This window comes from Pseudopodoces humilis, chromosome 20 (assembly GCF_049639895.1).
Source record: "Pseudopodoces humilis isolate 2021_Gansu_Grassland_sample_001 chromosome 20, ASM4963989v1, whole genome shotgun sequence".
Taxonomy (NCBI): domain Eukaryota; kingdom Metazoa; phylum Chordata; class Aves; order Passeriformes; family Paridae; genus Pseudopodoces; species Pseudopodoces humilis.
The window spans coordinates 9,843,832-9,863,383 of NC_142219.1; the positions used below are offsets into that span (position 1 = coordinate 9,843,832).

At 41.6% G+C, this 19,552-nt stretch overlaps 1 protein-coding gene across 1 annotated transcript; it reads left to right on the forward strand.

Annotated features, from left to right (window-relative positions):
• Window positions 1-84: 84 nt before the first annotated feature.
• On the forward strand, window positions 85-17,119 carry SUDS3 (SIN3A corepressor complex component SDS3). The gene is made up of 12 exons (XM_005524412.2): window positions 85-264; window positions 1,704-1,773; window positions 2,695-2,750; window positions 3,081-3,152; window positions 4,721-4,740; window positions 5,286-5,442; window positions 7,307-7,402; window positions 9,065-9,126; window positions 10,018-10,039; window positions 10,657-10,762; window positions 14,670-14,754; window positions 16,383-17,119. The coding sequence occupies exons 1-12, from the start codon at window positions 105-107 to the stop codon at window positions 16,479-16,481; spliced, it is 1,005 nt and encodes a 334-aa protein (XP_005524469.1). The 5' UTR covers window positions 85-104; the 3' UTR covers window positions 16,482-17,119.
• The last annotated feature ends 2,433 nt before the right edge of the window (window positions 17,120-19,552 follow it).

Here is a 19,552-nt window from a genome sequence, read left to right on the forward strand (position 1 = left end):
ACGGGGGCGCGGCGGCCCCGGCGCCGCCCGGAAGCGGAAGCGCGGCCGCGGTTCCCGCCGCGGTTGCCGAGCGGCGGCCGCTCCGTCCCGTCCCGCCCGCGGCCATGAGCGCGGCCGGGCTCGTGTCCGCGCCGCCCGCAGCCCCGCCGGGGCCGCCCGCCCCCGCCATGGCTCCCGCGCCCGACTACTACGAGGAGGAGGAGCTGGAGAGCGCCGAGGAGGAGGACGGCGAGCGGAGCGCCCGGGCCCGCGACTCCGATGAGGGTGTGTGCGAAGGGGGCGGGTTGGTGCCCGGGGGCGGGGTGGGACAGGGACATGGAGCGGGGGCTCTCCCGGGGCTGTGGGGTGGAGGGGACCGCTCCGCACGGGGTTTGGGGAAGGGTTGGGGGCTTAAAGGGTTCGGAGCGGCGAGAAGAGCCGAAGGAAACAAGGAGCTGTCAGGTTGCAGCGGTTCCCGCTGGAGAGGTGGAGTTGTGGCTTTCCAGATGAGCGGGGGACGGTGGGACACGGGAGACCGCTGAGCAGGGGGGCTGAGTGGGACAGCCGAGTGGAAACGGTGGAGAAATCCAGTGTATTGGTTCTGTTTCCGTGGTGTGAAGGGGGAAGGACGCAGCTGAGGGAGGAGAAGGTGTGGACAGAAGTGTAGCTGTGCAGGAGGATGTGACAGTACAAGAAGCAGGGAGCAGGGGAGGAGATTCAGTAAAACCCAAAGTAGCCAGGAGTGTAGAGAACACACAATTATTGATGAGGGAAATGTAGAAGGACTCTGGGAGAGTGGCTTTTGCTGGCAGCAGAGCCCTCCATCCCCTCTGGCCTGGTTTTACATGGGATGATGTTAAAGATGCAGAGGGTGACAGGGTCACTGAGGGCTCTCCCAACAAAGTATGGAAGTCCTTCATTTATGTACATTTCTTGCACTTAAAAAACTTTTTGGTTTATCTTTAGTATGTTAAAATTTATCTTAAGTTTAAACTGTAGTTTAAGAAAAAATCTGAGAAGGGTTTGATTTAAGACACATGGGCCCCTCTTCCATGTGTAGGGAATTAGCTGTGGTTTAGGTTTCTCAGCTGTACCCTGTAAAGTCTGGAGGCACTGACCCTTCTTTGGACACCTAATGGATTCTTGGCTACCCATCTGTTACAAATAGAACCCTGAAAAGTCTTAGCAGAAAACTAGCCATCCCACAGTAATTTATTTACAGCTTATACTGTTTATAAAATGCAGCTGTCTTTATAGCAGTGCTGGTATTTGAACATTGAAGCACTAAGTGAAGTATAGCTGAGAAGTTCAGATCCCAGCCAGTCACTGCTCTCTTTACTGAGACCTTTGTGGTCAACCCCAGAGGCACCGAGTGGATGGAACACCAGTAACAAGTTTGGAACTGCCTTTCGGAGTCTTTAGGCTGTTTGTGTCTCACCTGTGTGTGAATATTAATGTAGAGCCCCTTGTCTTACACGGGAAGAAATTCCCAGGCTCTCTGAAGTTGTTCATGTAAAGCTGCGCTGCAAAACTCAAGAGTTGCAGGAAGATGTTTCATTTTCCTCCTGAATTCATCTCTCAGGTTGTCTTTGATGCTAAATTGCCTGAGGTTTGGGGATTTCTTTTTTGCTTGCCTGTTTGTTTTTAAATAATTTACTACTTAGTTTGGGGTGTTTTTATAAATACTTTTTTAATTTTAACAAGTTGTTTTTTGCCTCATTTAGACACTGAGGATGCCAGTGAAACAGACCTGGCAAAGCATGAGGAGGAGGACTTTGTAGAAATGAAAGAACAGTAAGTAACCCATTCCAAATACAAGTAAGGTGCTGTTCTATTTATTTGTGGGTTTAGGGGCGTTTATTGCCTAAAACTTGGCAAAGTTTGGACCAAGATTGGGAGTTTTAAGTGCTTACCCCAATGGACTAGCTCGTTGAGTCCATACACTTGTATTTCTCCTCTCCCCAGTTACTTTCTCTGTTATGTATAAATGTAAGGAACTAAGGGCTGCTGCTGTTTTGTGTAAAGAAATAATTATGAGTTCTGTGAGCAGCTGCGAATGGATCCTGCTGCAGGCAGATCCTTCAAATAAAATAAAGGCTCTGCTTTAGATAAGCTAAGGAAAAGTAAGATGCCTATTGAAATGCCTTAAAAATTTGAATTCTAGTCCTGAACTAGAAATGGACTTTTGGGAGACTTGAAATAGTTTCCACATGGTGTTTAGGAGCATTTGCAGTATTCTGAGTTCTTGTCTACTGGCAGAGATCTGTTTTAATAGAGGTCAAGAAGACTTGGCCAGTCTTAAACCACAGATGTATGGTAAAAGAAAAGCAGGTTTGTAGCAGCACCAGGAATAGACTTTGGTGGGTTTTTAAAATAATGTGGGGAGCGAATACACAGCTAATAAAACTTGACATAGTGGAAGAATGATTTTGCTGTAAAGTTTCTGATGTTTGTAGATCTAAGTGTCATTTTTAGATTTTAAAATTAAAAAAAAAATCCTATTTTATCCCAGATTTTAAACCCATTGTAGGACGAAAGAAGTGCCAGAGTTTTTAAGGCAGAATAAGAAACTTTAATTGGAATAAAAGTATTTTAGTTTGTAGTTCATTTGTTGAAGTTCTGAAAAGTTTTTGGTTCTGTGTGAACATGTAACTTCAAGAGATGGTGGAATAAACTATGTGTGCTTGGTGTTTAAAATTTCCTCTGTGTTTGTAGGATGTATCAGGACAAACTGGCATCTCTGAAGAGGCAGTTACAGCAGCTGCAGGAAGGTAAGCTTTGAAGAGTAGCTTTGGTTCTTATTTTCAGCACTTTTGAAATGTCAGAGAAGGATGAAGATTTTGAAAGATGGGAGCAGCATCTTTCACTGCTTGCTGGCTCTCAGCTGTGCTGCAGAGTTAAAACTGTCAGCTGCTTCCCATCTTTCCTCCATCTTAAAACTCCATCTGTAGTTAAGCCTCTCTGCTAAAACACTTCTTAAAATGAGTAATCCACTTCTTACAAAAGCAGGGAATGTGCTTTGAGTGATGTATGACTCCTTGAGGATATTTAATACTTGAGGAAAAAAAACACAATGGGAATCTACAATTTATTTCCACTAGGTACTCTTCAGGAATATCAGAAAAGGATGAAAAAGTTGGACCAGCAGTACAAAGAAAGGATACGAAATGCAGGTGAGTGGAATTTCTCTCTAAGACACTGCAAATAACTTAAGTGTGTGTTTTGCATAACACCCAAAATAGAAAAGAAGTAATTCTGTCCTTTAAAGAAAAGGAATTTGCTGGAGGAAAGGGATCTTTGGGTACATTGTAAGGTTTTTTTCAGAGTCCACCAAACATGACAGGATCTACCTTGATTATGTTGTCCCCTTGATCAGCACTGTTTGCTGACTAATAAACAGTTTTAGTCTTCATTTGTATGAAGCAGCACAAGTAAAAAGATGATTTCATTTATATCTGCCTAAAACATGGTGTCCCACTTTGGTTTTTGTTTTATGGCCCTTGCTGAAGCCTTTGGGTGCCCTGTCCCCTTCAGTTTGCAGGAGTGGGAAGTTAGGAGCACGTGCTTTCCCAAAGATCTGTTTGTGAACAACGAATACAGAGGATTTGCTGCTGGAACTGTTGTTCTGCATGGCTGTGGCATGGAATGGGCTGCCTGGACTTTGTGTACTGCTCTGTTTCAAGAAGCAGAGGCCCAAGTTAATTTTTAAAGTGCCCAGCGCTCTTCCTTCCGGGTGGTTTTTTTGTGTTGCTGCAGAGGAAGGGCCTGGTAATCAGATCCAGCTGCTTGCCTTCCCTCTCTCTCGTTCCCTTTCGAGTAGTTTCTTACCTTGGGTATTGAAGCAGGGTCTTTAATAGAAGGCATTATGTGGATGTAGGAAATACGTCCAGTCTCCTCCTCCTCTAGCAAAAGAAAGCAATTCTGTATTTCTGAAAGTGCTTGGGAAGGTAAAGGATTTGCTTGAGGAACTGAAGTGGTTTGAACAACTTCTTTTTAACAGGAACATGTCTTCTGAGATGAATTTCACTAATGGTTTAGGTTGGAAAAGACCTCCAAAAAAAGACCTTTCACATGCACTAGAGCTGCATTCTGGCAATCCTGGACTGTTTTGATAAAATTAAGCCTAAGTGTAAACTGGTATTTCTGGCTGGCCATGAGCAGTGCTGCAGCAGCAGAGTTCTTCCACAGGAGGGCAGGTGGTGATCACTTGGAATTTTATGATTAAAATCCAACTGCCTTGTACTGCAGGAGTAAGGGTCTTTTATGTTTGTCCTTGCCATGCTGAGGTTTATTAAAACAAAAGTTTAGATTTACCTACATTTGATTATCCACATAATGCTGCTTTCATGCTTTGCAAATAGAAAGTTTGATTTTTATTGCAGCATTCTTATATTTGGTGTATATCTATTACTGTTTTTTAAATTTTTGTTAAATAACAGAGTGGTACAGTGTTGCTACTACAGCCTTCTTCAAACTGAACTGAGTAGCGTGGAATAGTGGAAGCTTTTCAGTGAGGTGACAACCTGTATAAAACCTCTAGTAACAGTGTGTTTTTGTGGAACTTTTTCATAGTCACTTTATTTTCAGCATAAAGCTGTGAAGTCAGAGCAGAGGTTGGATAAGTACATGCATTATTTGCTTCACTGCCTGTCTTGGCTGCAGTATTCAATGGCTTAAAATGTTAAGGAAGCAATTTTGTGCAGCTTTGAAGGTAGTAAATTAAGTCTTTCTTGTGTTTCAGAACTGTTCCTGCAGCTGGAAGTAAGTACTCTTAATTTATCAAAAGTATGCATTAATTAGTTGGAAGAGGCATTAAACCTTGTTTCATCAACCAGTATTTGGGCTTGTTTTCCCAGAAGGTTTAAAGGAAATTGTCTTGCTCTAGCTGGCTTATTACACTTGAGGTGTAGTAGAGCTTACTCTGGTTACCTCAAGTAACTTCTGCACTTTGTTATTAAAATAGAATTAACTGTTTGCTATTGGCCTCTTGTATCTGTCTGTGCATTGGGCTGGTCAAAAAAGGGTGTTTAAGGTGATAAGTGCTGTTTATAAGTCAGCAGAGCTCTCTGCTAAGGACTTGATTTGTTATGCAACATTATAATGTCTTTTTACAAATAATTCTTTTGCCAATATAATAGCACTAAGTCATATTTAGATGTTTTTCTGTAGATTGTGAATATCGATAATCTTTAGAACTTGGACCAGTTGTGAACTGAAAAGCTGATCAATAAAGCATTTGAAAAGCTGTTGTGATATCATTAACTGGAGTCATTAATTAACTTTCTTGTTCCTTGGGTTTGCATTAGACAGATCAGGTGGAGAAAAATTATGTGAAGGAAAAGAAAGCAGCAGCAAAGGAGTTTGAAGATAAGAAAATTGAGCTTAAGGAAAATCTGATAGCAGAGTTGGAAGAGAAGAAGAAGATGATTGAGAATGAAAAGCTAACCATGGAATTAACAGGAGGTAAAGAAGATAAGCACCTGTCATTTCTGTTATCCACTGTGCTCCTGCTTAGGGAAGGAGCTGTAAAGGTGGCAGTGCTGGTTTACACAGACAGCTGGTGGGAAATGCCAACAGGGCAGAGCACAAACTGATGGCCTTTTAATGGAAAAAGCAGCTTAAAATTCAGTGAATTGTAAACAGGTGAATCAAGCAGTGCCAGTGGAGCAGCAGAGAAGATTATGGGCTTGCTTATATGCAGGGGAAGAGGCTGCTTTGGTTCCTTGATCTAGCAGTGAAACCACTGAGAAATGTCACAATATTGACCTAACCAGCAATGTCAGGATTTAAAGCTGTGTCCTTTTATTTCTGCAGGAGTGGGTGGTCAAGTAGTTGAAGAAAGCCAAACAATAAAAGGTTTTCTGGCTTAAAGCCAGAAAAAAAAATACATTTGTGGGTTATGCTTGTGCCCAAGCTCTACGAAATTTATATTAAATGGACAGATTTTTTTGACAGTTGGTATCCCTGGTGCCTTGCAGTGCTCTGTGGTAATGGACACAGGGGAGCTAAGTCAGGGTTTGATTATTCCTGCAGAATTCTGTTGCTGTGGTACTGAACCAAAAGTCTGATTTGATGCTCTTTCTGAGAGCAGCTCCCTCACTTCGTGGACTGATAGTGTGGTTTTGTTGCTGAGGCTGTCCATAAATTACACCCTTCATATATTTTTTGCATAGTATCTGCAAGCTTTATATAAACTAATAATTTAATTAATACTCAGAAGTGAGAAATAAACCCTGTGTTTGGTGTTCTTAGTACAACTCCTAGGCCTGATGTGGACTGGGAAGCATCTTGAGTTAAGCTGTTTCTCTGGTAGCTTATTTATTTATGAAATCTGCTCTCATGGTCATCCTTGTTCACCCCTGTGCTGAGAAGGAATTTGGTATATTTTGCACATGCAGAATTGCTCAAGATATTCATGTTTTGTGGGAGCCAAAGGGGCTTCCTAGATTGAAGTGCTTCCCAGGGGGTTCTTAGAGATGAGCAAATCTCAACACAGAGGAGGGAAGGTGGGATGATGTGTTTGGCATTTATGATGTGGTCCCTTGGCTGCCAGTTCAACATACCTTCATGAATTAAGGAATGGGTTGTGAGAATTTCAGTGGAGTTGTTCAGTAAAGGTTACCTGTAGGCATTTGGACAAACTAAGTTCAGATAATTACTTGGTGATGAGACTGGTGTTTCAGTTTTTAACAGACTTTCTTCTTTTTCCCCAGTGCATATGCTGCAGTTTACTTCCTGTCAACTGCTTCTCTGTGTGTTATTAATTAGGCTCATTTCATTAATCATTTTTAGATAATCTGAATTTAAATACTGTTTGTTTGAAATCACTCCAGTAGACTTGTATCAGTCTTCAATGCAGAAATTTCCTCTAATCTTTTAACAAAGCTGTTTTTCTGCCTTGAAGATGAGAGAGCAATTGATTTGTAGCTGATGTTTTACATGCTATTAATGATCCAAGTTGGGTTGGGAAAGAACTCCATGAGCTTGGCCTTTTAAATCTGCTCCCAAGCAGATAGCATGAGCATGAAAGGAATTTGCCTTGAATCCTTGTAGCATCATTGTGCAGCTTATCTGTACCTGGAGCAGCTGTAACCATGGCATTGCAGCACTGGCACTGAACAGTGACCTGATGGGAGAGAGAACTTGGATTCACTGTCAGCACTTCCATGCTGGAAGCTAGCACACACACACACACACAAAAAAAAAAAAATCCAATTTGCTGTATGAAAGAGGAAAGATTATTTTCCTTGTGCCTTGTGTAGAAAGCTGCTGCTGCTTGCTCCTTTCTCTCTGGTCTTATCAGCTCTCCAACTTCATTATTCTGCAGATTCAATGGAAGTGAAGCCTATTATGACAAGGAAACTGAGACGGCGACCAAATGATCCAGTTCCTATCCCAGACAAGAGGAGGAAACCTGCCCCTGATATCCTTTCATGGAGTCACTGTTGGGTTTGAGCCCCTGTGCTACCCACACCTTTGTTGTTTTGTACAGCAAGGAAAAGGAAATTAAATGCCAGCATCAGATTTTAACCTGGGAAATGCTGAAGCACAATTGTCATGTATAATGTGTGCTAAAGCAATACAGCAGTTATACAATACATATATAGAAACCAGTGTTTGGAGATCCCTTGGTGTCCTAACTTAATCCTTACATGGGATAGGTTTTTCTTGGTCAGTGAGAATAGTTTGAATTCTACAGGCAATTTATTTAACAAAAAAACTTTAAAAGAACATTATATATATATATATATACACCAAGATAATTGATTCCAAAGATAGTAAATGGCTTTTTACATGAGCCAGAGCTTTTCTCATTTCAAGACGTGACAAAGCATTTACCAGAAAGATCATATTTGTCATATCAAAATAGTTTTTCCATTTCTGATAAAAGCTTCTGATCTCTAATCCAGAGATGCATAGCAAAATCAAGGATGGTAGATTTGTTCTTTGAATAAGAAAAGATGAAGATTCATCTTATTTTCATGTCTCACAAGAGACAGGAAAACATGTCTGTGTAATCCTTAGGATCTGCCTTGCTGCATGTTTAGGAATTAAAGTGTTCCTTGGCTTCTGGAAATATGTTTTTGGCTCCTTTGTGATGATAGGCACTTTTTCTATTTGTGTATTAAATTCACCTGGAGAGGAAGGCAAGGATATTTGATTTGCAAGGGCTTCTTATTAGATTCTAAACTTGTATGTCTTTAGATTTAAAAAACTTACCTGAATGATTCTCATTTTCTGAAGGCAATATCAAACCTTGAACTTTTGGAGTTCATGCAGGATGGTCATGAGCATCTCCAGTTTCAATTAACCTCTTTCTGATTGGAGATTCTATCCACTCTTTCAGGAAAAAAAAAAAGTCATTTATTAGTGCCCCTATCTCATCCAAAATAAATTAGTTTCATGGTGAACATGACCTGCTAATTGAGCATGATACAGCAACCACACCATGAAAACCTCTGCCTTTGCTCGCTGGGAGAGGATTAAAGTCCATCAGAACCAAAATCCTTGAAATGCAGCCCAGCAATTGTTAACTTTAGTTTAATACTTTGAATACTTTTGGCTAAACACTTGTTATGCAGAAACAAAGTACAGCAGAGCTCTAATAAGACTGTAATACACTAATTTCTATTTTCAAAGGATTTGGGGTTGTTTTCAGGTGCATTGTAGGCTCTTAATTATCCCCAGCCACGCAGGTTTTATTTAACTAGGTGTAGGTGGGATTTAGCTTCATGGTAAAAAACCTGAAGTGAGTCTGTTGTTTCAGCTCACAGATTTTTCTCCACACAAATACAAGATGAAAATCACTGAAAATGCTGCTGCTTCATGCTTCCATGAAGTAATTGTCAGTGCACTAAAGGTTTTTCATTGATGTGTCTGAATAAGTTAAAATGATTTTGCACTCTGCTGCTAAGATGGTGGAGACGGACTTGTCTTAATTCCTCTGACCACAAAAAAACTCAAGTAAGACATTTATTAAAATCCTGCAAACCTTTTGGCTTACATTTACTCAAGTGAAATGTTATTGACCTTTGATTGTTAGCCTTGCTCATCAAGAGCTTATGGAAACCTTAATTCCAGATACCTCAGCTAAATTATTTGTTGACTGATGAGCAAATAATGGAGGACCTAAGAACGCTGAATAAGGTAGGGATTGTCTCTTGACTGTATTTCTTCATTTTAAAGAGAAGGCAAATGCTTTCTCCTGAGGAGAACAGAGCTCTCTTTCATGTTAATTTTTGAGATGTGGGACTGTTTCATCCCCGTAGGCTTTCTGAAGTAGCACAATAAAAGATTTAGCAAGATGGTATCTCCTCTTTTTTATTGAGGTTTAATTAACCTCATTTGAATGACTGTCATCTGAAAATGTTACCTTTTGTGTGAACCAAGGGATGAGCTATGTTAAGGAGTTTCTTCCTCATGGCTGAACAGATGTCAGTGTGTTTTTCTGGGAGATCACAGGCTGCCTTTGGTTTAGGCCTTAGTGTGGGGTAGGATTTTTTATTTTTATTTTTTTTCTCCCTGCTGCTACAAGATTTCAGCAAGCTGGATGGTGGGGGGGAAGGCAGTGTACATGTTTATAGTTTTTCTAGTTTTGATTAGCATACTGTTTTCTTGCTGAACACTTGAAGGCTTATCTAACTTCTTAGAATATAAGCTGCTCATTAAGGCATCTTAAGGATGGTAGTGGAACACTGGTTTTGTGCCAGCTGTTGAGGTTTCTCTAATGATTTATCTCCTGTATTTTGTATACCCTGAGAAATGTTGTATCACATTAAAAAATAGCATGTGAGATGGGTTTGACTCATTGGAGTGGGTCATCTGAGTGCTCTCAAGTTCAGTTTTTTGGCCTTTTGGATCATTACACTGATCCACACCTTTGGCTGTTTAGAGCACACTGCTCTGGTTAATGCCACTTAACAGAGCATTTAAAATAGAAATATTCAGAGTTTGGAGAGTAAGATACCTGAAGTTACCACTGCAGCTTCTGTGGCTCATGTCAGTTCTCTAACACTGCTTTGCTCTTTTCCCATGTAGCTTAAATCACCCAAGAGACCAGGTGAGTTTCAGATGCGTGCTGTTCTGAACAGAGGATGGTACTGTGGATGCTTGGCTGTACAATTTGGCTGTGGAATTGCTGTTCTTTGTGTGGTGTTGATGTTTGTCAGGGATGGGAAGGGGGGCATGAGCATCTTTGTAATTCTGAAACACTTGGGCATGGGACAATCCAACTGGGCAATGAGGTTTTCTATTTTATTTGTGTGTCTGCTTGCCAGCTCTGCAGAGGGATTGACCACTTACGGTTTTATGCCTCCAGCTCTCTAGATGTGCCTATGCACTTCCTTTCAAGACAGAGCGGGACTAACTTGCCTCAGTAATTTTAACCATATTTAAATAATTAACTGTGGATTATAACTAAAACAAAATCAAGGACATATTGTCCATCACTTACCTGTGAATGTTTTTTCAGATAAATGCTGTATTTCAGTGAATATTTTAACTCAAGGCAGAGGTCGAGTTACTCATCGCAATATATATTTTCCTGATGGATATTTGAGTTTGCACCTTTCTCTGCTTGTTAATTCTGACCTTATGAGCTGCAGTTTTGCAGTCAGATGTGCTGCTGTGAGATGGGCAGGTGCTGGTCTTTAACCAGAGTGTCTCTCCTGTCCCCAGCCTCCCCCTCCTCTCCCGAGCACCTCCCAGCTACACCAGCAGAGTCTCCGGCACAGCGATTTGAAGCTCGGATAGAAGATGGCAAACTCTACTATGACAAGAGATGGTGAGGCCTGGGGAATTTCTGTTTTCCATCAGTCTGTGTGTTGGGTAGTGAGGAGGCAAAGGGCTGCAGAGAGAAATGGCTTTGATCAAAGAATTGGTGGACAAAATGCTTTTGGGCAGAGGTTTGCTGCTCCCTCCACAAGCTCATGATGGATCCAGTGAAGCAGGGGTGATGATGGAATGTTCACAGCCTGTAGGCTTTCAGAGATAACTGGTGGCTCCAATAAAGGGAGACTCAAATATTTTCCATGGCCCACTGTGGCACTTAGGAAGTCAAACCTAATATGAGGTAGGAGAGGCAGCAGCAGCCACAGGGGGATGTGACTGAAGCTGCCCTGGATACAGACACTCCATGATTTGCTGTCAGCAACACTCCCATTCCTGAGGTTCAGTTTTGTGGAACTCGAGCCCAGCATTCCACAAGGTGGCAGAAGAAATGTCCACCAGCTGCTCAGGATGAAAAATGCTTCTAATAAATCCAAATAACCTTTAAAGATCAAACCCACATGGGAGAGGCAACTTCAGAATTGCTGATTGGATTTATCTCTGTTGAGTTTTATGGCCATACAGCTGTACAAGCCTCACAAAACACAAGGAAAGTATTAAATTCTGCAGAGTAGATCTTAATCCATGAGACTTGCAATCCTGGATAATCAAGGGGGAAATCTTGAACTCCTTGAGCATAAAACACTTGGCTTTCAAAAAGTCATCTGCTTATTTGTAGCCTACTAGAGTGTTCTGGTGGCTCAAAACAACAAGTGATGAGGCTGTAATTTTATCACAAAAGTAGGTGTGAAGCTGGTTTTTTTACACAGCAATCCCCTTGGCCAGTTGGTCAGTTTTTCCTTCTGACTGAAGTTTAATTGAGAGTTCAGTGTACACTTCTCTCATAAAAGCTGCTCCCTCTGTTTAAACATCTATGAAGTGTAAAGCAGGTAAGAACTGAACAGGCTACTTATTTCACAGATTCATGAAGTTTTGTTTTTAGTTTTTGGCTTTCATAGTTTTTTTTGTGTGTGTAAAGTGACTATCCCCAGGATATATCTGGATGAATAAACTCTTCTTCAGAATTTTGAAGCATATGGAGTACTTTGAAAAGTGTTCATGAGTAAAAAAAGAAAGAAAATAAAAAAAAAAAGGCATCTGAAGTAATCTGTCGGTAAAGCTCAAAACTTCCCATTAAATTTAAACCTGGAAGAGCTTCAGTGAGCCCAGAATCTCACCAAAGCACCAGCTCTCTCTGAAGGGTGAAGCTGTGGCATAAAGAACTTAACAGATATTTTCATCTTGCTGTCAGGAATTCTAGCTGTTGTCTTTCCTGCTGCCTTGTTCTCATGTTGTTTTAAGATCAGTATTTTATATTTTTTTGGGTTGTAATAATCCTGCTTACATTTTTTTGATTGATAGTCATGGTACTTGTGCAAAGTAGCTGGTGTTCTAAAATGATGAAGCAACTCTTGGTAATGGGAGGGTAATTCTTCCTAAGGTGCATAAAGAGTGCTGGCATGCACAGAAATCCTAAACCTGACAGCCCAGGAATGACTTCTCTGTTTCCTGATGCAGCCCTGCATGACAATTACCTGAAAACAGGAAATGTTTAAGGCCAGTAATGAAACCCCCTGAAGTCTTGAAGAGACATTTCAGAGTGGAGTGTCTCAGATGAAAGTGGAATTAGACTCAGTTTTTTATCCTCAGAGCTCTGTGCTTCCCCCATCAAATCCTAAACCACAGTTCACTGTAAAACAACCATCTTCTTGCTCCTAGCTTTGCTGCATACAATAATGCAGAGGGATTTCTTTCAGTCTTCTGATGGAGTTGCAGTTGGATCTTGGCCTTTCAGTAAAACGTTTTGTAGCAGGAAATGGAATTATTTCTGCTTGCCTCACTTGGTGTGTTTTGCCTACTGCAACAGCAAGAGTTGTTTGGCTCTTTGCTTTCATGAAAGCCAACTTAAAACCCCATTGCATTTTTCTTCAGAGGTAACTTCCTCAATCCTATCCCTCTCTGGATATATAAACTTGACAAAAGGGTGAGACATGACCAGGTAACTGATGCACCAGGGTGCTGTGCCTTCAGCTGCCCTGTCTCTGAGAGCGTGGAGCGTGAGACAGCTGAGACAACTCTTCAGTGAAACACTGCTGACTTGGTTCTTTGCCTTTTCTGGGCACAATTAACATTAATTTACTGATGGAGAGTCATTCATGATGTGAAATCTAAGGGCTGAATGAAGCCCCTGACATGTATGTCATCAGCTTTGGCATTCACTGGGAATCAAAAATTGAAAGTGGGGAAAGAAATATTTCCTTGTCGGTGTGGGCACAGCTAACACTTGAGAGCTGCTGTTTGCACTGGTATCTCCTGCACTCCTGCTGACTGTATCAAGATCAAAACTCTTGCCTAAGTACTCACAGCATGGCATGGTAGGGCACTGCTGGACTGAGATTTTAGTCTCATCCAGGCCTGGGGTTTGTAGTAGCTTACTGAGTTCCTTTGTAACATTTAATGACATCTCGACTTGCTAAACTGAGATTTTTTTAGCTCAAATCATTGTTGCTGTTGCAGTGCCCTGGAACCCACTGACGTTGTTTGTGTCACAATGAAGGAGAAAGACACCTGTGCCCAATCATTGTTTTAAAGGTTGCAGGATTTGGGGATTTTGGGGGGGATTTTTTTATTCCCTCACCCCCCCATGGGTAATGAGTATGTTTGGAAGGCTCAAAGCTGACACTCATTCCAGTTACTGGCAAGCACTGTGAAAATTCTGAATGCATAAAGCCAATAGGAAGAGATTGTGGAATAAACCATTGGAAGACTTCCACATGTACAGTATGGTTACTGTAGAAATAACTGTAAAGTTTAAATAAATCCATGCATTTTGCAAATGGCAGTCAGGCTGCAGGGGGTTGCACTGGGTAGCTGCTGAGGGAATATCTGTGCAAGGATTCTGCAGCTTGGATTGCCCAGATAAAATCATGATTAGGGGAAAGGTGGAAATACAGTCATGCTTTTATAGCTGTAAAGTATTTTGGTGCTTGCTTGATTAAGATGATTTACTTACAAATCACCTGTTCCAGTGTAATTAGTTCTGCCTATGGAACAGAATGAGGCAGAAGGAACAGAAGGTGGGGTTTTGGGGCTGGCACACTGCAGCACTTGCAGAAATGTGGGCTGTGAAAGAGGCGAGTTCACAGAATCAAACAATTCAGAGTTACGAATTTCAAAGCCTTTGTTTTGTACACAACACATTAAGAACAATATAGAGCTTAAAATATGATCTAGAATGGGATGAAATGGATATGTTTAGTCATGGCCTCCTTATGGCAGACATTTACAGCTCATTACAGAGTTAGTTACCCATTAATTACCATTTTGGGTATTTTGACAAAATAGGACAGCATTAGAAATTTGAGGTCTCATTAAACAATGCACTGCATTGATTGAGGGAAATTCACTTTTGGTGGTGCTCTAGTAATTCTGTATTGGGGAATAACTTGAATATCTGTGATTTGCTCTATCATATTTTGTCAGGCAAAGTAAGGAGTTGCCTTCTGAAATCCATCCTGTGTCTGAAATGGGAAAGGCTGCTTGAATTAACCCTTGAAGCCTGGGTGTGTTACCAATCACTGTTCCCCTGGGCTGTGGCTGGGGCTCTGCCTCTCCCCCTTGGAGTTGTGAAATCTGTTTTCAGTCACCTTCAGTGCAGGTGAATTCAGAATGTGAATTAAAATGTCCTGGATTTCAAAATATTATTTAAAGCAGAGTGTGTTTGTGAGATCAGATCACCCACTACCTTGCAAAGATGGAGAAAGGAGTGTAGAAGGAAAGGCAGCAGACTTCAAATTTACTCTCTCCAGCTTTATCAATAATGGATTCATGCATTTCCTTTTATTTTTTTTTTCTTTTTGCAGGTACCACAAGAGCCAAGCTATTTACCTGGAGTCTAAAGAGAACACAAAGATCAGCTGTGTGATCAGTTCTGTGGGCGCCAACGAGGTTGTGGCTGCTTTTATTTTTCAGCAGAGGGGGGAAAGACATGGGTTTAGCAAGGGCTAAAGATGGATACCTGTCTGGTGTGTAAAGAAGCTGAAGCCAAGATAAAACTGACTTGAGAAATCTCTTTTTGATATGGGAAGAGACTTGCTCTGTTTCTGAAGGATAATCCTGTGTTTTGCAAGCTCCTGCAGCAGTTGGGCAAAGGGAGCACTTTGTTCTTTGCTTGCAGATTCCAGACACTTCAGGGAAAGAAATAATAGACTTGAGTGCACTTCTTCTCAATCAGCCAATAAAGGAACTTTAATTTGTTGTGGCAGTTAAGGGAAAACACTTTATTTTCCCCAGGATGAGTTGCATGTGGGATGTGTTTGTGTCACAGCTGTTCCCTTGCAGTGGCAGCTGTGGCACTCGGTTCTTCAACTAAAAGTAGTGGTAGTGAGCTCATTGATGCATTAAACTTCGTTGAAAGTTATTACTTTAATTTAGCAAAACTAATGTATCATTCCATCATACTGTGGTAGAATATAAAATTGTACATATTTGGTTCCTACAGTTGCTCAATGTTTATGGATTTTTGAATTCTTTTGGCAAGCAAAATAGGCCAAATCCTTGGAAATGTTGCAGTTGGGAGATGATTATCAATGAATGTTGATTTTAATTTCTCTGGAGAAATAGTTGAAGTAGAAATCCAGGCAGATACTAAATTTATTTTATATTGTGGGGTCCTGTCAATAAAGTTAATTTATAATAACCATAATAAAGTTAAATCAATTTACTTGCCAAGCCTGTAGCTCATATATGAAAAAAACTCAAAAAGTTTAGGGTAAATCACAAGCCAACATAACTTCATAATCCTTTGCAGTAGGAAATATTGGACTTCCCTCCTAAAATACTGCAGTACTAAGGAGTGGATAATTCTTCATGTATTTATTTAAATATGTTGAAATGCCTTAGAAGGATATAATGCAGAGGAAATTGCTCAGATTTGATTTTTAAAGTACAGGTTTTTGGATCTAAACACCTTGAAGGTGATTTCAAAAACTCTCTGGAGTGGCTGCCTCGGTGGCAGCAATTTGTCCTCTGGAGCACATGGAGTGAATCCTTCCATGCAGGTCTTTAAAATTTAGAGAGGCCCTTTTATCTCCAGACACAATTTCTGTGGTACATTGTGGAAAATGCCTCATGGAACAGAATCAGAATAAGCTTTTCATTTGACTAATAGTTACTTGTCTAGGCAAATCCCAGGACAGATAATTTTATGATCTGTGGATCTAGAGAGACTTAGTCTTGATTAGGCAAAGCTCAGTGCCACGGTTCTGTTGTGAATTGGCACAGGAGGAACCTGCTCTCCTCATGGTGCTTGAAAGAGTAATTTTTCTTGAGGACTGTTACGAGCAGGAAGTTAAGGAGGTGAAGTTAGACACCTTATTTCATTTTCTACTCAGGTTGCAAATGCCTCATGTGGGGAGGGAAAGAGGATTAACCTCATTGATCTGTGCCCCCTGAGGTGTTCAGCTCCAACACTAAGAAACAGTTAATTTCTCTATGTATTGCTTGCTGTGAGTTTTCCCCTTTTCTCCCCTAATTCACCTCCCTGCCCCATTCTTTTTGCCCTTCCTCTCCTGCAGATCTGGGTGAGGAAAACCAGTGACAGCACCAAGATGAGGATCTACCTGGGGCAGCTGCAGCGGGGCGTGTTCGTGATCCGCCGGCGATCGGCCACCTGACTCTGCTCCGCCCTGTCCTGGTTTTTATCGGATCACCAAACTCTGCCAGGGGCTCACAGCAGCAGGGAACAGTCCTGACCTCTGACGAGACACTTTGTGGCTGGCCACATAATCCCCAGTAGTCCTTAAACCTTTAGTGATGCCCAAGCACTGCCCTGGACTATTTCTGGATTTTGCATCAAGCTTCTGTACGCTCTCTTTGTATTTTGGGTGACTGTTTGAGAAGACTTTGCCTCATCCTCCTTCTCATCGTTGTTTTGTGGTGCACAGACGGGACTCGTGTGTCAAAACCATCATCATCATGTTTCTGTTGGGAGTCAGACCAGTGGAAGAAGCTTTGCTTGTCGAGGCCTGAGGTTATTTGTGCTTTTTGGCCTTGTTTTACTGCAAGGCTTAGGATTTTGGACAAAAGATGAATCCTGCCAGGTTTCAGCCACAGCTGAGAGATGCCTCCAAAATACCTGGTGCACAACATCAACTTTATTGGATGGACTGTTGAAAGACTGGGGACTTTTTTTAGGATGGTGTGAACAGCTCAAACTGCTGAAAATACAGTAATTTTAATGTAGCTCAGAGTCACGCGTGGTTAGTCAGAAGCTTCAGTTTCTCTTCACATTAAAAAACCCTTCAAAGAACAAGCAGAGTATGTCTGTTTGCTGATATCATTACCTGGGATAGGTGAATGACTAAATTAAAGGAATAATTACCTGGATTTTGCAGATAGCAAGGCTGTATGAACTCTGTGTGTGGCTGTAATCACTCACAGATGTAGAAAGGCAAAAGATCAATTTCACTTTTTCCAGTGATGCTCAGAATCACAGGTTATGGTGGGGTCCTGCTGCTAGGAGATCTGTAGCATCCTCCCAAGGTATGGAGTAGGAAGTGGCCTTGACATGCTGTTAGCTGGAACTTTCATTCCCTGAAATGTTCTGCTGAGCTCCCCTTGAAGGCTGGTTTAATTGCTGGAAGTAACACTGGCTTTCTACACTCGCCCTCCTGCAGCACAAGTGAAAATGCCCAAATAATTGCATTAAGGTGCTCCCCAGGTGTTTAAAGATCTGCCTCTGGCATTCCTTTATTATTCCCAGTCATTTGCTGATGGCTGGAAGCACCAATACCATGTGTGACTGCCTTGGCAGGAGCCACATGGTGCCCTGGCAGTGCTGTCACATCTCCGCCTTCTGTGCAGAACATCTTCCTGCTCCTTTTGATTACTAGTCAAAAAGTTGTAAATTCTGTCTTTCTCAATATCTGTCACTTGGAGGCATCTTCTGGTTTTGCTTTTGAGCTGCCTTCTTGTTAATATCCATCCAGCCTTTCTTTGGTGTCTGGATAAATGGAGGCCAGGGAGGAGAGCTGCAATGGCTGTGCCCGTTCCTTTCCTGCAGGTGGGTGGCAGTCACATCTCAAAAACTGATGCCTGTGTGTGGGTCTGGAGCGTGGTTGCCAAGTTCCTGATGTGACTGAGACACCTGACTTGATTTTTTGCTGTGTTTGGAGTTCTGAGTGGATCTGGAGCTCTGGCAAGGAAGGAGAGGGTGTTCCCCACCCCTTGACAATGTGCTGCAGCTTAGGCAGGCAGAACGCAGCAGGCTGGATTTTGTCAAGTTAACAGCTTACTTAATATAACTTAACATTCTCTGCACTTGTCACAGGTTTTTGATAAGGTGATGATGTACCAGACAGCATTTGTCACTGAGTCTTTAAATGAACATCGTTATAATAATAAAAAGTGCTAAGGAAGTAGCAGGATTTATTTCCTGTCTGTATCACTTTATCAATAGATATATTTGTGGGAATAGCAGATGACTTGTGTTCAGTCCATCTGCTGCTGTGGTGTTCCCTGCTCTGGGGTAATTTTGGGAGTTCATACAAGTGTGGCTGGGTTTCAGTGTGTGTTGGACAATGAGAGGGGGGTGCCATGAGCTGATGGTGAATCAGGGCGCTGCTTCCTCATGGAAGTTGGCAAACCCTGATCTCAAACTCTTCCACACCAATCTTCTGCCTCCAGGAGGGATGTGTGAGGTTTGTACATCTTCCTTCTGTCAGAATTCCTTGCCAGTTTCCCCAGTGCCCCTGGGTCAGCCTTGGAACTGTTCATTTCTGCTTTTGGCAGCCCTGAGAAGGGGTTGTACTGCTGTAAATGGCTCAAACTGCTACACTGAAGGAATTTTGTTTATAGGCTACTTCATCCTCAGTTTGTAGATGAAATGAAAGTCTGCCTTGCCTCTGTCGATCACCATAAAAAGTAGATGTGTCTCGCAGAGTACATGAATATTGTATCCTGTTTTTTTTAATCCTGGCAGGCTGTTCTGTAATGGCCTGAGCCATTTGTGAGGCTGGAAGTGATAAAGTGCAGTGCCTTGCTGTGCACTCAGGGAAGCAAATGCATTTTTTTCATTTTATTTTTTTTAACCCTAAAAGGATGCACAAGTAGTTCTGTGGTGAGGATGAGGCATGTGGAGATCAAGAGTGGAGACATCAGCTGTAGAACTGAAGATTTCTGCCACGGGTTGAAAAAATAGAGACGAGTTACTCAAGGAGATGGACAAGGTCTTGCTTGAATCCTAGGAGAAAACTGGCTTTTCTGTCTGCTCTTTGCCTGCTTATCATCAGTCTTGAAGCCCTCTGAACAGAAACAGCTTTGCTGCAGGTATGAAACAATTTAATCCTCGTTATGAACAGCATTCAGAGTAAATTTAGGAAATGGCTTTAACTCATCGTCACAGTAATTTTAAAGAAAGGTGAACCTGCTGCCAAAAATAGACTTTTATTGAGGGTTAAATTACAGTTGGCTGAGTCACATTAAGCATTTTTTTTTATTGCCTTGAGAAATGAACTGTGATGTTGATATGTGTAAAATAAAAAAGACATTTTTCCCCCCCAAAGCCATTAGATGTTCCAATGGAAGGAAGCCAACTTCCAGGTTTTTTTTGACATCATTCTCAACACAAAGGTTTCCAAAGAGGCTTTTTCCAAGGACAAATGCTAATACACAAAATTGGCTTTTTTAATTGATGTGCTCTGCCTGGAATTTTGTAAAGAGACAAAGGGATTTAATGACAGACACT

Bases quoted from the DNA above. Each gene is read 5' to 3' on its own strand.
- SUDS3 (XM_005524412.2), top strand. From the start codon at position 105: ATGAGCGCGGCCGGGCTCGTGTCCGCGCCGCCCGCAGCCCCGCCGGGG. The intron at 265-1,703 runs GTGTGTGCGAAG...TGCCTCATTTAG, and splicing joins GGCCCGCGACTCCGATGAGG to ACACTGAGGATGCCAGTGAA. The intron at 3,153-4,720 runs GTGAGTGGAATT...CTTGTGTTTCAG, and splicing joins AGAAAGGATACGAAATGCAG to AACTGTTCCTGCAGCTGGAA.